The 17,866-nt window shown below is 35.9% G+C and overlaps 1 protein-coding gene across 4 annotated transcripts in view; it reads right to left on the bottom strand.

The window, feature by feature from the left end:
• The window catches only part of LOC127852740 (uncharacterized), a 110,317-nt gene that overhangs the window by 3,613 nt on the left and 88,838 nt on the right, over positions 1-17,866 (bottom strand). For 3 of the 4 annotated variants that reach the window (XM_052386694.1, XM_052386697.1, XM_052386695.1), the window contains 8 exons: positions 13,713-14,162; positions 11,640-11,699; positions 11,092-11,201; positions 10,367-10,400; positions 5,826-5,939; positions 5,172-5,237; positions 2,954-3,232; positions 1,047-1,157 (listed from right to left, as the gene is read on the bottom strand). In XM_052386694.1, the coding sequence (XP_052242654.1) occupies positions 1,047-1,157; positions 2,954-3,232; positions 5,172-5,237; positions 5,826-5,939; positions 10,367-10,400; positions 11,092-11,201; positions 11,640-11,699; positions 13,713-14,162 (1,224 nt within the window). The remainder of the gene's footprint in view (positions 1-1,046; positions 1,158-2,953; positions 3,233-5,171; positions 5,238-5,825; positions 5,940-10,366; positions 10,401-11,091; positions 11,202-11,639; positions 11,700-13,712; positions 14,163-17,866) is intronic. The other variant, XM_052386696.1, reaches the window with a different exon arrangement.

Here is a 17,866-nt window from a genome sequence, read left to right as displayed (position 1 = left end):
AGCAACCAGAATTTTTTACGTACGAACAAAAAAAAAATTGACGTACATAATGTCCATATTGCCATCTATCCATGTTGGAAGTTTCATTAAAAAAATATTAATAAGTTATCGCAGGATTCAGAAAACCACCATTTTCAGCAGTATTTCTAGTCTATTTGTTGCCATAGCAACCAGAATTGTTAACGTAGGAACAAAATGAAATGACGTTCATAATGTCCATATTGCCATCTATCCATGTTTCAAGTTTCATGAAAAAATATGAAAGACTTTTAAAGTTTTCGCAGGATCCAGAAAACCACCATTTTCAGCAGTATTTCTAGTCTATTTGTAGCCATAGCAACCAGAATTTTTGACGTAGGAACAAAATGAAATGACGTGCATAATGTCCATATTGCCATCTATCCAGGTTTCCAGTTTCATGAAAAAATATGTAGAACTTTTAAAGTTATCGCAGGATCCAGAAAACCACTATTGTCAGCAGTATTTCTAGTCTATTTGTTGCCATAGCAACCAGAATTTTTGACGTAGGAACAAAATGAAATGACGTGCATAATGTCCATATTGCCATCTATTCATGTTACAAGTTTGATGAAAAAATATGAAGAACTTTTAAAGTTATCGCAGGATCCAGAAAACCACCATTTTCAGCAGTATTTCTAGTCTATTTGTTGCCATAGCAACCAGAATTTTTTACGTAGGAACAAAATGAAATGACATGCATTATTTTCATATTGCCATCTATCGATGATTCAAGTTTCATGAAAAAATATTAAAAACTTTAAAAGTTATCGCAGGATCCAGAAAAATGTGACAGACTCAAAGACTGACGGACACACAGAGCGCAAACCATTAGTCCCGTTCGGTGAAACCGGTAGGGGACTAATAACAAGCTATTGGTTACATGTCATGGCAAACATGGAAGGTGATTTTCGCTCAAGAGTGCCTGTGCGCACTAAATCTACAGGTGGGAAGCCTGCTATGCCCATCCTGAATTTCTTTGTAATAAATGGAAAAATTAAAGGGTAATTGACCATCACTTTACATACCTAGGTTTTCAGTTTGTTGAGTTGTTGCCCCTTCATTAGAACTTTTGCTGGCAGCATTACCTCCTTTGCTTTTCCTCTTCTTTTTCTTCTTCCCTCCATTTTTGGCTTGACCTTATAAAGAATAAGTCCAGGATAAAATCAGATTAGATTTATTTGTTCAACAAGTTGACCACAATATCACCAGTATTTACAAGAAAGAAGGAAACATATTTAACTGCATAAAAGCTATTACAAGAAACTTCCATACATTCCATAAAAACCAAATTTTTCAAAAGCTTACTTTTCTAAAAAAAATATGTCTGTAAGTCACTTAATGTTTGTATGTTTTGTTACCCTGAACTTGACCCTTGCTGACCACATACAACACCAACAAGGCTCAAAAACAACAAGTGGCAAAAATAGAAATAAAATAATATCCTATGATAAACAAGGGCTGTTTGTAAAACATGCATGCCCCCATTATGGGCTGTCAGTTGTAGTGGCAGCCATTGTGTGAATACCTTTTTTGTCACTGTGACCTAAATCTTTGACCTAGTGACCTGAAAATCAATAGGGGTCATCTGCGAGTCATGATCAATGTACCTATGAAGTTTCATGATCCTAGGCCTAATTATTCTTGAGTAATCATCAGGAAACCATTTTAATGTTTCGAGTCATGATCATAGGCGTAAGCTTTCTTGAGTTATCACCTAGAAACCATTTTACTGTATAGAGTCACCGTGACCTTGACCTTTGACCTAGTGACCTGAACATCAATAGGGGTCATCTAACAGTCATGATCAATGTACCAATGAAGTTTCATGATCCTAGGCCTAAGCTTTCTTGAGTTATCATCCAGAAACTGTTTTACTATTTCGAGACACTGTGACCTTGACCTTTGCACTAGTGACCTCAAAATCAATGGGGGTCATCTAACAGTCATGATCAATGTACCAATGAAGTTTCATGATCCTAGGCCTAAGCTTTCTTGAGTTATCATCCGGAAACCATCTGGTGGACGGACGGACAGACCGACCTACCAACATGTGCAAAACAATATACCCCAGTGCCCCAGATAAGCTGCGTATCTGCGTCTTTCACTCTATTAAAATGTTTAAAAACGCAAAGAAATACAATATCATGCGTATTGAAAACGCAACCATTTTCGGTATTTTCTCTTTGGTATTATTTTCGTAACGCGGCGACGCTTTTATTCAGAAAGCGCCTGGATGACGGAGCAGGAAATCAGTCAAAGTTATTTAAACCCTCTGCGCACTAGATTTCATAACTTAATTAAAGCGTTTACGACAACATACATGCGTTTTCAATCTGATTTATCCGTCTCTCATTGTGCATGTATTTGTAAAGCGTCTGTTCTTACAGTTTCTATTACAATGCGAAATAAAAATGTCTAAGAGAGGTCGGAAGACGTCCGCGATTGTTGCGCAAAAATATCAGTCGATCACAAACTTTTTGAACCAAGAAATCAAGAGCCAATAAATGCAGAATCATTCATGTTATCATTTTTTTTAAGTTTAAAGTTTATATTATGGACTGTTTCAAGGGTTAAAGATGTTATGAAACATCTGTTTATTAAAGTTAATTAGTTTACAGTTTTATTGAATCAATACAAGTGCTTCAGCTTCAACAGATGTAAAGCAGAAATGATTATAAGGTATGCAATTGTATAACTAAGTTCACCCTATTTCAAGAATGAAATCACCCTATTTTTCAAAATCAATGGGTGAAAACCCTATTTCCCAAATAATTATCTAGGGCACTGATACCCCCTCTTCTTAGAAGGGGGGCATAAAAATAAAGGACAAGACTTTTCAAAGACTTGAAAACAATTTCTATGAATAAGTAATGAGCTTTAGCCTCTAGAAGGCAACCACACGCTCTCCCAGACATTGAATGCGCAAACATACCCGAGGCGTTTCCTTCAGGTGGGGTTTCATACTCCTCGTCATCATCATTATTTCCACCTGCAGTCATTGAAGTGGCGGTCGTAGCCGTTGCTGTAATGTTGGCACCAGCTACAGCGACCTCAACGTTGACCTGACTGTGACTGGTTGTCAGAGTAGTGCCACTCCTGCTACTGCTACTGGTGGTGGTTGAGGAGGAGGTGGTTGTTGTGGTGGATTCACCAGTCTGGACTGGTCTCTCCTCTTGCCTGACAACTGCTCTAAGCTGTGTTTTTGTTTCAGCTGATAGGAAGAAAAATAATACTTTGTTTTTTACTTCAAACTTAATGGGATTAAATGATGCATGAACAATGATAAGAGAAATCTAAAAAACTCTGTGGAAAAAGTACTCAAATCTCACTTGCAGCCAAGTCCTTAATATGTGCAAGCTTTAAGAGATTTTTCATGTCCCAAAAGAAGTTTGGCCCTTTGCGAATATTAAGCTACACCTTTTATTGGTAATATTTGAATGGCCAAATCATTCAATACTTACATCAGTATATAGGGTGAAAGTCTATGTCTATTGAGCCTCCTCAAATTAATTTCAAGAAATTATGTGAAATCAACCCAATTTATGCACCATCCACAACCAAGTAACTTTAATTGGTTATCAAACTTTTAGGTTTCCTATACATCAATTGTCTTAGTATGATGACATATTTCAATACAAATATGTCTCACTATGGGTTCAATGTCTTATTTATTAGATTTCATGTCCCGTTGACCTTGATCTTTATTAATCTTAAACTGATTATAATATCTAATTTCATGTTAACAGCTCCTATGACCTGGACCTTTTCGAACAAAATCAACAGGTGTCTTGCCTTCATAGTGACATGCAATAATTTGGATAATGATAGGTCAAAGCATTTTTGTTAAAGATATCAATGGATCTTTAGATATGTTTGATTACTAACATGCCTTTGTGAACTAGACCTCTGACTTGAATATGAATAGGCATTTTCCTTTTCTCATGATTAGTCTGCATACAGAATTAGATGATCTAAGGTCATGGCATTCATTTTGAAAACGATTTAACAGACCTGGGACCGGGACCTTAGAGGTATTGAACTCAAATTCAATAGAAGTCTTTCCATCCCGCATATAGCCTAACAGTGCTTAAAAGTCTGACCTTGACCTTGCAGGAAGTCATCCATAGCGAAATAATTATTGCGTGTGACACAATGTCTCCAAATAGTGAACTTTTTTAATTTAAAATCCTTCCATGCATCACCAAGTAATAAAGAGCACAAGCCCTATTTTGACAATAAAGTGAAATATTTAACCTTTGTCCTCAAAGTTTGACCTTGACTATGAAAGACAGCTTTATTGCCTTGGAAGGGTCGTCTTCTAATGTTGTTAAAACTTGTGACCCAACCCTTTTGCTTTTTCTATACATTCGAAAACATCAATTTGTAGTACATCTACTCTCTGCACTATATGTATATTTGTATGAATGCATGTACGAAAGAAAATGCAATAACATATTATTAAAGTTTAAAGGTTATTGTGTGCTACTCAACATCTCCTACAGGTGAACATTTGTCCAAAGTTATTTTGCAATCCTTTAATACATTTGAAAATTACAGACAATACAAGTTTCAGGATAGACTGACAGATTGAAGGAAAAGTAATTACAATATCGCTCAACCTATCTACAGGTTGTGGGGGTTAAGTGGAGAACAACACATTTGCGTTATGAAGTATTGAATTTGATAACATGATTACTAAATTACCCAATTAACTCTAGGCAAATGTCATTATGTAAAAAAATAATGCATAAGCATTCACATTCTTTCATCTAAGTTGATAAGCTTTATTTGTGTGTTTGAAAAAAACAACAACTTGAAAATAAAACAGGAATAGGTACGAAATAATGCCTGCCAGATAAGCAAAGCAAGGGAAGAATGATTTCATAAACTTCTAATCCCACACTGCTTTATAAATTACAATGGTTATCACATTCTATTAATGAGAACAATAAAATACTAAGTATACACTTGTTATATGCCTCAAATCAGTACCAAAATGAGTTATATCTCAAACTAATGAAATGTTTCTCAACGTTAAAGTAACCCCTGTTGTACATAAAATTATGTAACATTTATTCATATAGTGAGACATATTTTCAATGAAATCAAGCTTCAATAGGACAAAATATCTAAATACTGCTTGTGCATACCAGCTGCAGGGGGTCTATTTGCATCCAACCAATCAATAACTTCATTAGCTGTGACATCTGTTCTTCCTGAAAACAAATTACACAAACTTTTTTTTAATTACTTTCACATGCTAGACTTCTGGATAATGTATCACACACATAACTGCTTTAATACTTTTTGTACAGATTTATACTTCCAGTATTCTCCATAAAAATTTGAGTCGACAATTATATTTTCAAAGTAGCCAGTGACTAAGAACTAAAATGGGCGTTTTTTGCGCTGTTTTGAATCGATATTTTGGGGAAAACTAGCCGGTGCGTCCGCAGAACACTGACATTCACAATATCAGTTTAGTCTTAGTAGGTTTTACTTAGACTGCATTGTTATAAAAAAATAAAATGTTGAATAACAAAAAGTGATTAGTTAAAACTTATTTACCATTCAATAAAGTCACAAACACAAGATCAGGGGTGTGATTTAAGAACCACCTCAGGGGAGGAAAATGCCATACTGCTCTTACAGGGTTCAACTTAACTCTGAATTGGTATACAGAGACAGCAAAGTTTATAACTGTTTGTAAAATAAGTTAGACCTTAAAATTGAGGAAATCAGCTGACAGGAGGAGAAATCACAACTCCGAACGGAAGATATTGTTTTTACCCCTATATACATACCAAGGCGCTGCCTAGCTCCTGTTATACCGTCCTTCACTTGATCTTCTGTGAATCCCATATCTATCAGACTGCGGCCCAATTCACTTTGGAGAGGATCTGTTGTATTCAGGTCTGCTAATTAAGAGCAATATTGACAATTAAACGGTATTTTGCAAAAGTACCGGTATGCAATTTTTTTCAATGCAAATGTGGAATTAGACTGTTAACAGTCCTGCATTATCATTTTAATAGAGATAACTCTCTCCTACTTCTTGTACTGTACTTATAATATACAGAGTTACGTTTTCTTATCTGCTTAAAATGCTGATAATTCAGCCAGAAGAGTAAAGGAGCTTTGATATTGTATTGCAATACATCTCAAGAAGTAATTATGAAATTAGAAAAGAAAAAAAATTAGCAGTCTGTTGACAGACTAATGTGGAATATATATTAATTATCTACTATGTTTTCATACAAATACAGTTACAATTTATTTTCTTCTGATTTTTTAGCGACTTGAGTACCTTTAAAACATTTGTTATACAAACAATGTTTCAAAACACTTTGTTGTGTTATTTGCTCTGCCAGTAGATATAATGTGAGCATAATCATACAAACTTTAAAAACAAGAAACTGTCGGAGGCGGGTGCTACTCCCGAAAGTTTTTTTTTGGCACAATATTGCACTATATATTCAGATAAAAGGAAACGTCTTGAGGGCACAGAAGTTGGGGGGACAAGAATTTTTTTATATAAAATTTCAAAGGGCCATAACTCTGTGAACAAGAGATGTGTTCGTCAGACACACAATGCCCACTATTGCGCCGCTTTGAAATAAAAATATTTTTTTACCTTTGACCTTGACCTTGAACTGCCACCACTCAAAATGTGCAGCTTCATGAGAACGCTGCTTTGATTTTTTTTTTGATTTTTTACCTTTGACCTTGAAGGATAACCTTGACCTTAAACTTCCACCACTCAAAATGTGCAGCTTCATGAGATACACATGCATGCCAAATATAAAGTTTCTATCTTCAATAATGCAAAAGTTATAGCCAACGCTTTGATAGAAGTTATGAGCATTTTACCATGCTAAATCCTTGAAATGCACTAAGTGACCCCGTGACCTAGTTTTTGATCCGGCATGACCCATATTCAAACTTGACCTAGATATTGTCTAGATACAACTTCTGACCAAGTTTGGTAAAGATAGGATGAAAAGTATTTGAAATAGAGCGGACACGAAAAGTGTAACAGACAGACCGACAGACTTACAGTGCCAAAACTATATACCCCCTTTTCTTCGAAAGGGGGCATAACAAGAGCTGTCAGAGGACAGCGCGCTCGACTATTCGAGTGCTTGACAGTTTAACGTAAGCCATCAATGGGAAATTGTTCACATTCAATAATTTATTAGACGATCTTTCAAAAATAAAAAAAGGAAAAAAAATAAAAAAAAATTGGGTTGGGGGGGGGGGGGGGAGGGGGGTATAATGTGGGGTCTGGTAATTTATTAGATGTTTAAAAAAAAAAAAATGTTGGGGGGAGGGTGGGGTGGGGGGGGTGAGAGGGGGGTATAATGTGGGGTGTGGTAATTATTAGATGTTTAAAAAAAAAAATATATTTTTTTTTTTGGGGGGGGGGGGAGGTGGGGGGGGGGGGGAGGGATTCTGGGTAGGGGCGTGGGGTATTGTTTGGGTGGTATCCATTGTGGTATTCAGGTAAGTGTTGTTTTGTCACATTATTAATAAAATCTGATCATAAATAAAGAAGTTATGGCAATTTAAGCAAAATGTTCAATTATCTAAGTGTAAAAGGGGCCATAATTATGTCAAAATGCTTGATACAGTGGTCTGCTCTTGTTTATAGGTTGGGGTCATGTTGGTTAACAAGTATGCAACATATAAAAGCAATATGTCAAAGGATATAGGAAATATTTGGGGTAGTACGCAAACTTTAATATTGATTTATCAATAATATGCATATTCTAAGTATAAAAGGGGCAATAATTATGACAAAAATGCTTGATATAGTTGTCTGCTCTTGTTTATAGGTTGGGGTGATGTTGGTAAACAAGTATGCAAAATATGAAATCAATATGTCAAGGGACAATGAAAATAAATGGGGTAGTACGAAAACTTTAACATTTGCTGCATATTCTAAGTGGAAAAGGGGCCATTATTATGACAAAATGCTTGATAAGAGTTGTCTGCTCTTGTTTGTAGGTTGGGGTCATGTTGGTAAACAAGTATGCAAAATATGAAAGCAATATGTCAAGGGACAAAGAAAATATTTGGGGTAGTACGAAAACTTTTACATTTGCACGCTAACGCAGACGCTAACGCCGATGCCGGGGTGAATAGGATAGCTCCACTTTATATATGTCATATATAATAGTCGAGCTAAATAGTTGGGGTAGTACGCAAACTTTAACATTTGCTGCATATTGTAAGTGGAAAAGGGGCCATAATTATGACAAAATGCTTGATAGAGTTGTCTGCTCTTGTTTATAGTTTGGGGTCATGATGGTTAACAAGAATGCAAAATATGAAAGCAATATGTCAAGGGACATTGAAAATAGTTGGGGATGTACGCAAACATTAACATTTGCTGCATATTGTAAGTGGAAAAGGGGCCATAATTATGACAAAATGCTTGATAGAGTTGTCTGCTCTTGTTTATAGGTTCGGGTCATGTTCGTAAACAAGTATGCAAAATATGAAAGCAATATGTTAAAGGATATAGGAAATATAATTTGGGGTAGTACGCAAACTTTAACATAGATTTATCAATAATATGCATATTCTAAGTATAAAAGGAGCAATAATTCTGTCAAAATGCTTGATACAGTTGTCTGCTCTTGTTTATAGGTTGGGGTCATGATGGTTAACAAGTATGTAAAATATGAAAGCAATATGTCAAGGGACATTGAAAATAGTTGGGGTAGTACGCAAACTTTTACATTTGCTGCATATTCTAAGTGGAAAAGGGGCCATAATTATGACAAAATGCTTGATAGAGTTGTCTGCTCTTGTTTATAGGTTGGGGTCATGATGGTTAACAAGTATGCAAAATATGAAAGCAATATGTCAAGGGACATTGAAAATAGTTGGAGTAATACGCAAACTTTAACATTTGCTGCATATTCTAAGTGGAAAAGGGGCCATAATTATGACAAAATGCTTGATAGAGTTGTCTGCTCTTGTTTATAGGTTGGGGTCATGTTGGTAAACAAGTATGCAAAATATGAAAGCAATATGTCAAGGGACAAAGGAAATATTTGGGGTAGTACGAAAACTTTAACATTTGCACGCTAACGCAGACGCTAACGCCGACGCCGGGGTGAGTAGGATAGCTCCACTATATATAGTTTATATATAATAGTCGAGCTAAAAATCATCCGACCAGAACCGCTGATAATATGCACATCTTCTCTTGGTAGTGAAGCTTCCCATAAAGTTTCATTGAATTCCGGTCATTAGTTGCTGAGAAATAGCCTGGACAAGAATTGCACTATATGTACAGTTAATGGAAAATTTCAAAGGGCCATAACTCTGTGAAAAATCATCCGACCAGAACCCACTGATAATATGCACATCTCCTCTTGGTAGTGAAGCTTCCCATAAAGTTTCATTGAATTCCGGTCATTAGTTGCTAAGAAATAGCCCGGACAAGAATTGCACTATATGTACAGTTAATGGAAATTTTCAAAGGGCCATAACTCTGTGAAAAATCATCCGACCATAACCCGCTGATAATATGCACATCTCCTATTGGTAGTGAAGCTTCCCATAAAGTTTCATTGAATTCCGGTCATTAGTTGCTGAGAAATAGCCCGGACAAGAATTGCACTATATGTACAGTTAATGGAAAATTTCAAACGGCCATAACTCTGTGCAAAAATCATCCGACCAGCACACGCTGATAATATGCACATCTCCTCTTGGTAGTGAAGCTTCCCATAAAGTTTCATTGAATTCCGGTCATTAGTTTCTGGGCAATAGCCCGGACAAAAATTGTGCCCGGACGGACACACGAAGCGGTGACTATATGCTCCCCCCAAATTTTTTTGGGGGAGCATAAAAATCAACATAATTACATGCAATTACAAACAAAACAAAACCAATATAAACTCTGCTAAAACTTTTAACACTCACATAAAAATTGCTGTTAAAATGCAGCCCTTTCATCATACATACAAAATAGGCAAAATGTACTTTGGTTAAATTACTGTTAAGTTAAAATGCACTATTTCAAATACTTACAACTGCTACCTTTAAGTCATATTCTTAATATATCAAAACATCCTTCTTACTTTTACGTTATAGGTATGGGGCATTTTGAGGAGAAAGTAAGCTTTTTTGGCATTTTGTAGAACACAGTCATATTAGGGGATTAAACCTTGGTAAGATAAATTTCTCGGAAAATGGGGATGATGACATACATGTATATTGATGAGGGAATATTTCAAAATAAACCCTATTAAAGTATATAAAAAAGCACTCACAAGATGTTAAAACTTGTAGAAAGAACAAACAACACTTGTTAGAAAACATCACTTACAAGTTCTTGATGCTGCTGCTCCTTCAGCCGCCTCCTACAAATACATCCATAATGCAGATATGATTGTATTCTTCAATGCATTTATATTAATGTAAAACATAGTGAAAACAAGCGATGTGTTTGTGAAACACTATGTCCCTATATATATGACCTTTGACCTTGAAGGATGACCTTGACCTTCCACCACTTGAAATGTGCAGCTCCATGAGATACACATGCATAAAAAATATCAAGTTGCTAGCTTCAATATTGCAAAAGTGACATTAAATTAGTGATTTTGACCCATATATTTGACCTTTGACCTTAGGATGACCTTGACCTTTCACCACTCAAAATGTGCAGCTCCATGAGATACACATGCATGCCAAATATCAAGTTGCTATCTTCAATATTGCAAAAGTTATGGCAAATGTTAAATTTGGGACAAACAAACAAACCAACAGACAGGGGAAAAACAATATGTCCCCCACTTTAGTGATGGGGGACATACAAAATAATTTATACTTAAAAGTTTTTCATATCTAATTATACTATTAGATGTATTCGCTGTAAGGTTAAATACAAAATAATAGTAATATATTATATTTATACATGAACCAGATGTGTAGCCACAAAATAATTGTTCAACAAACATAATATACATATAATATATATATATATATATATATATATATATATATATATATATATATATATATATATACTGTACAAGACAACCGCCTGACCTGTTCTCTGACGTGGCGTAAAACGAGGTCAATAATGTGTTGTCCTTTTAGTTTGCGCATGTATTCACAGTTGGGAAACCATCGTATATGTTCAACCAGTGGATTGTCACCTGAATAGAAGATGAAGAGAGTTAGAAGGATTGAATGGGTGATTTGAGGTATATTGGAGACACTGATGTATCTGACAATCTTCTGATAAAAAAACCCAGCAACTAAACTTTTTTTTAATGGTCAGAACTTCTGCATATAAAATTGGTAATTTAAACTAGTGTAAGGTGATTTCAGATTAATGATTTCAGATAAATTGGTATTTTATTGACCTTGAGTCATCCATTATGTAAAGGATTGCTGTATATATTTGAGTTCAATTATTAACATCATACGCAGAATATGCACATGGATTTGATACAACGCAGATCCACTAACATAAATCAAACAATGTTAACATGGTAAGAAAAAAATGACACTTCTTCTGGTTATTCCATAAAGCTATGAAACCAATTTCCAACAAAGCAATGCACAAAACAACCATAAATGTGAACACTTACCTCTTTCCCAGTTGCGAAGTCCTCCACCACAAGCAAAGCACCTGACAAAGTCTGCGACACCTGCAAGGCAAAGAAACATTCCCTGCACGTGTGCTTGTACTGATAAAAATTATTGCAAATTTTGATAAACATAAAATGTAAACTTGAAATATACAAGAGATGTGTTTGTCAGAAACACTATGCCCCCTACTACGCTGCTTTGATTTTTTTTTTTATATCCCTTTAAAACATATTACTTCCCTTGTGAAAATGATCTGTACAGCGCTTCCACTTTTTTTGAAAAGTTGGAAGTCCTGACTTCCAAGCCTTAAATTTTGGACGTCCCAGATAATACAGTTGGAAGTCCCAATTTTATTTCAATTAATATTTTAGTAAACTCTACCGTGTGTGTTGATCGCTGGATACATACATGTTCCAACACTATCCATTAGCCTATAATTCAGTTTAATTGCAATTTCAATGTTCTAAACCAAAATATTACCAGTATTGCTGCTTATGTGTTTAAGAATTTTATAAAAACAAACGTTCGCATTTTTAATCAAGCCCATATGAAAAGTGAATTTTTGGATGGGATAATTCCCATTAAACATGCGTAAATCAAGGGACGCGATGTGCGAGCATCTAGGTGTTTGTATTTGGTTATAACGACCAATCAACGAGGGACTTTAATTTAATTTATTATTTGTAAATTTAAGTATTTTTTTGAAAGTTTCAATGTGTCAAAACTTATTGTGTACATTAATGCCAATGTATTTTTTCATTTTAAAATACAACACGTGTCGTGTAGCATGTCTATATTTAGTTACGGCACATGGTCTTTTTTGACACGCACGCTTTCGATGCGTGGAACTTTACTCTGTCCGCAACAAATTCACGCTCTTAAATACAGGTTTTACATGGCATCATGTATAGTAAATGGTGCAGATGCGTACAAAGGAATTCAAATAATATTACCACGTGGCTGAAGAAAAATTGTGTAATTCAGTTCTATAAATGGACATGATGAAATATACTTGTACTGAAATTAAATTGTTACCTCATACAATTTGTAACATGTATTGTTTTCACAACTTACTTGCCATAAGTAATTAATTGCTCACCATTTGCATTTAACTTCACATAAGGAACAATTGTTGTTTAAGTAATTGTTTATGATAAAAAGGTGTGATGATAATACTGGACATCGTCTTTCATGTACTGTTAATTTACCGTTGGATATTACGTAAAGTTTAAAACTGTGATTCCTTGTAAATGAATCTGCCAAGAACGCAAACTTCAAGACTGACGTCAATCAAAAATAATGATCGCCAGTTAACCATGTCCTTATAAGCATAATCGTCACTCATTGGACGCTGAACAGCACAGTTTGGAGACTGGAATGTTACTCGTGGTGCATCTGTGTCAGCACACATGGCTGTGTAATGTGACTTTATTTGGATACTCTAATATATCTTATCAGTGGGTGATCTATTACCCCATGTTGCATCTATGGCGATTAAGCTCTGAGCGCGGTTATCAGAGTGAATTACCAGTCTAACTGTTGTGATTTGTACGCCCTGTGTATTAGAAATCAGTATACATGCGGATTATCGGACGTCCAAGTGACTTCCACCATTTGTAAAATGGACGTACGACTGCAGATTTTGGGTGTAATTTACGCACGGACGTCCACTAATGGAAGCGCTGTCTGTACCTGCCAAATTATTTAAAATAGAAATTATCTCCCTTTAAAGCTTGTTACTTCCCTTGGATTCAATTTTTTTACCTTTGACAATGAATGATGACCTTGACCTTTAACCACTCAAAATGTGCTGCTCCATTAAATACACATGCATGCCAAATATCCAGTTGTTATCATCAATGTTGCAAAAGTTATGGCCAATGGTAAAGTTTTTGGACGGACGCACAGACTGACAGACAGACAGACTGGGGGATTAAAAAGTAAGAAGAAATCTGTACAGAATACAGAGGGCTCAAAACGCAAACTTTGACAATTAAATAATGGATTAATTATCAATGTCACCATGAAAATCTTTAAAAAAAAAATGAGAAAAACAAAAACATCAAACCTACCAACGTGGAAAAAGCCCAGTTCTGCCAACTGTCTTGTGTCCTGATCTAGATGGGCTGGCCAATCTGTGAATGTGTCAATTCTAGTCTGAAGGTTATTGTACTCCGGATGTCGAGGTCGCTCAATATAAATACCCGTTGTAAGATCCACGTTCAGTCTGGGATCATCCGGGCCTCGCGGTTGGGATGATCGCTCCAAGACTGCAGAGACCGTCTTCAGAGGCGTTGATGAGCGTTGAAGAGCCACATTGGCTCTACGAGGTTCAGTTTCGCTAGGCTGAATTACTGCAGTCTGCTGAGGTGGCGTAGTGGTGGTTTGAGTTGACCCGGCGATGGTTGCTGAGGAACTACTTCTTGTGACTGTCTCGGTTGTCAAGGGGAGATTGGTCAATGGGGCAGAGGAGCTTCTTAGGGGCTGTGATGGCTGGGGAGTGGTGACAGGCAAACTTTGGGCTGTAAATGAACCAATATTATGGTAGGTAACAAATACACATGTTTGGTGTGTACACATATTAAACATATTGATTACAACTTGTATGGCAGTATATTTTTCTGCGCAGTAAACATTTCAGTATTCTGAAGATAAAACATAATATTATTAGTTTTTCTTTTGTGTGGTAAATTTGTGAAAATATATTTAACATCATACACTTTCTTTATCGGTCAAATACCTAGTCAAATAGTATTACAAGGCAGATATTTGGTTTGGGACATTTGATTAGTAAACTAACAATTCACATTGTTATGTGTCAACGAATCTTTACTAAGAATTGATTATATCTACTACTTTCAGAATAACAATTAAGTTTGATACAGATCATTCACTTACATGTTGATATATAATACTTGAACTACTGACGTGTTTCCTGATGTCTAATTTCTTTCTTGAAATATGACACTTAAGTACTTGAGACAAGACTACTAAAACTCCTACACAAATACAAGTTTTAAAAAATAAAAGAAACAAGAGCTGTCAGAGGACAGCGCGCTCGACTATTCGAGTGCTTGACAGCATAACGTAAGCCATCATGGGGAAATTGTTCATATTCAATAATGTCAAGGCAATATAGTCATATTCTAACTGGAAGAGGACCATAATTGAAACATATTGATCGGTTATGTTTTAAAGAAGTTGTACTTTATAGACGATTCTGAGTTCAGGTATATTTTCCACAATCTCTTGAACTTTTGTAAAGACATAAAACAAACTAATAAGATTTTATTTCAAGTTTGATAGCAATAGCTAGGGTGGGATGGTTGGACGATCCTTCAAAAATAAAGTAAATAAATATTTGTGGATTTTTTTACCATGTTTCAAAGAAAAAAAAAATCTTTTTGGGTGGGGAGGGGGTGGATTCTAGGGTGGGGCGTAATGGATGGTTTAGGTGGAGTCCATTATGGCATGTCAGGTAAGTGTTGTTATGTCAAAGCATGAATCAAATCTGATCATAAATAAAGAAGTAATGGCAATTTAATTAACATTTATTAGTTTGACATTGAGAGTCAAGGTCATTCAAAGGTCAAGGTCAAAGTCAACTTGCCAGGTACAGTACCCTCATGATAGTAAGAAAGTATTTGAAGTTTGAAAGCAATAGCCTTGATACTTAAGAAGTAAAGTGGAACTTAACACAAAATGTAACAAAATATTCAAAGTTACTAAGACAAAAAAGGGCCATAATTCAGTTAAAATGCCAACCAGAGTTATGCAACTTGCCCTGTACAGTCCCCTTACGATAGTTAGCGTGTTGTCCAAGTCTGAAAGCAATAGCTATGATACTTTAAGAAGTAAAATGGACCAAAACACAAAACTTAACCAAATGTTAAATTATCTAAGTATAAAAGGGGCCATAATTCTGTCAAAATGCCAGTCAGAGTACATAACTTTGCCTGAACAGTCCTGTTATGATAGTTAGAAAGTGTTGCAAGTATGAAAGCAATAGCTTTGATACTTTAGGAATAAAGTGAACCTAAACACAAAACTTAACCAAAATTTCAATTTTTTAAGTATAACAAGCAAATTCGTAGAATTGATATCCCCCGCAACATATGCTTTGTTTGAGGATGGGTGCAAATCGTACGGATGAACATACTGACAGATGGACGGACGGAGGACAATAACTCAAAACTAAGACAGAGGAAGTGACAGACGGACAGCCAGACAACGCCAAAACAATATCCCTCCGCCTCTGGTGGGGGATATATACTCATACCAAGTTTCATTTAAATCCGCCAAAGCACTTCCAAGATATGGCTCTCCAGAAACAAAAGTGACGGATGGACAGCCGGACGGACAACCGAACAACGCCAAAACAATATCCCTCCGCCTCTGGCGGGGGATATTTACTCATACCAAGTTTCAATGAAATCAGCCAAAGCACTTCCAAGATATGGCTCCGGACACAAAAGTGCCTATAGTAAAAAGCATTTTTTCAAGATACAAAGGGCCATAACTCTGTTTTTAACAGATGGTATACAATGCCATTTGGCGTGCATCATCCTCTTATGCATATATATTCATAACAAGTTTCAATGAAATCCGCCAAAGCACTTCCATGATATGGCTCCGGACACAAAAGTGCCTATAGTAAAAAGCATTTTTTCAAGATACAAAGGGCCATAACTCTGTTTTTAACAGATGGTGTACAATGCCATTTGGCGTGCATCATCCTCTTATGCATATATATACTCATAACAAGTTTCAATGAAATCCGCCAAAGCACTTCCAAGATATGGCTCCGGACACAAAAGTGCCTATAGTAAAAAGCATTTTTTCAAGATACAAAGGGCCATAACTCTGTTTTTAACAGATTGTGTACAATGCCATTTGGCGTGCATCATCCTCTTATGCATATATATACTCATACTAAGTTTCAATGAAATCCGCCAAAGCACTTCCAAGATATGGCTCCAGACACAAAAGTGCCGGACGGACGGACGGATGGACAGCCAGACGGACGGACAACGCCAAAACAATATCCCTTCGCCTCTGGCGGGGGATAAAAAGGGAACATAATTCTTACAAAATGCTTGATACAGTTGTCTGCTCTTGTTTATAGATTGTGGTCATGTTGGTAAATAAGTATGCAAAATATAATATGCATATTCTAAGTGAAAAAAGGGGCCATAATTCTTACAAAATGCTTGATACAGTTGTCTCCTCTTGTTTATAGATTGTGGTCATGTTAGTGAAGAAGTATGCAAAATATAAAAGCAATATGTCAAGGGGCATAGGAAATATTTGAGGTGGTACGCAAACTTTAACATTCCAACGCTCATGGGAACGGGAATGCCAGGGTGAGTAGGATAGCTCCACTATATATATTTCATATACAATAGTCGAGCTAAAAATGCAAAGTACCGGTAAGTGAATTTTAAAACATACACAAATAAGCTTGTATGTAAAAATAATCTAAGACATAGGACAAAATTGTTACAAAACCAGATTTTCAATTTGAAAAAAGTCTGATATAGGGAGACAATTCAAAATGTGAATTGTTACCCCCCTTGTGTAAGATTCAATCTATTTTTACTCGTGGCGACCTTGATTTCAATTTGAAACAAGTTGTCACCATAGGATGACATATGCCTCCTATAAACGCTTTGATAGAAGTTATGAGCATTTGTCCAAACCTAAACGCAGATTTCGAAACCTCAACGCGGACCCTAAGTTCAAGGTCAAGGTCACAGGAGTCAAAATTTTTGTGCGTTTGGAAATGCCTTGTCCATATAAACATGCATACCAAATATGAAGGCTTTATCTCAAGGGACATAGAAGTTATGAGCATTTTTCGAAACCTAAACGCAGATTTCGAAACCTAACTGCGGACCCTAAGTTCAAGGTCAAGGTCAAAGGGGTAAAAAATTGTGTGCGTATGGAAAGGCCTTGTCCATATACACATGCATACCAAATATGAAGGTTATATCTCAAGGGAAATAGAAGTTATGAGCATTTTTCGAAACGGACAGACACACAGACGGACAGTCCGATCACTATATGCCCGCTTTTCTTTGAAAGGGGGCATAAAAAAAGTCTGATAAAGAAAGACCGACTCAAAATGTGCATTGTTACTGTTTGATCAAAGTTATCCCCCTTGTTTCAAAATCAATCTATTTTTAGTCGTGGCGACCTTGACCTTGGAGATATTTACGTAATTCTT

The sequence above is a fragment of the Dreissena polymorpha genome, chromosome 12 (assembly GCF_020536995.1).
Source record: "Dreissena polymorpha isolate Duluth1 chromosome 12, UMN_Dpol_1.0, whole genome shotgun sequence".
Lineage (NCBI taxonomy): Eukaryota > Metazoa > Mollusca > Bivalvia > Myida > Dreissenidae > Dreissena > Dreissena polymorpha.
This window is presented reverse-complemented; position numbering and strand designations above follow the sequence as displayed.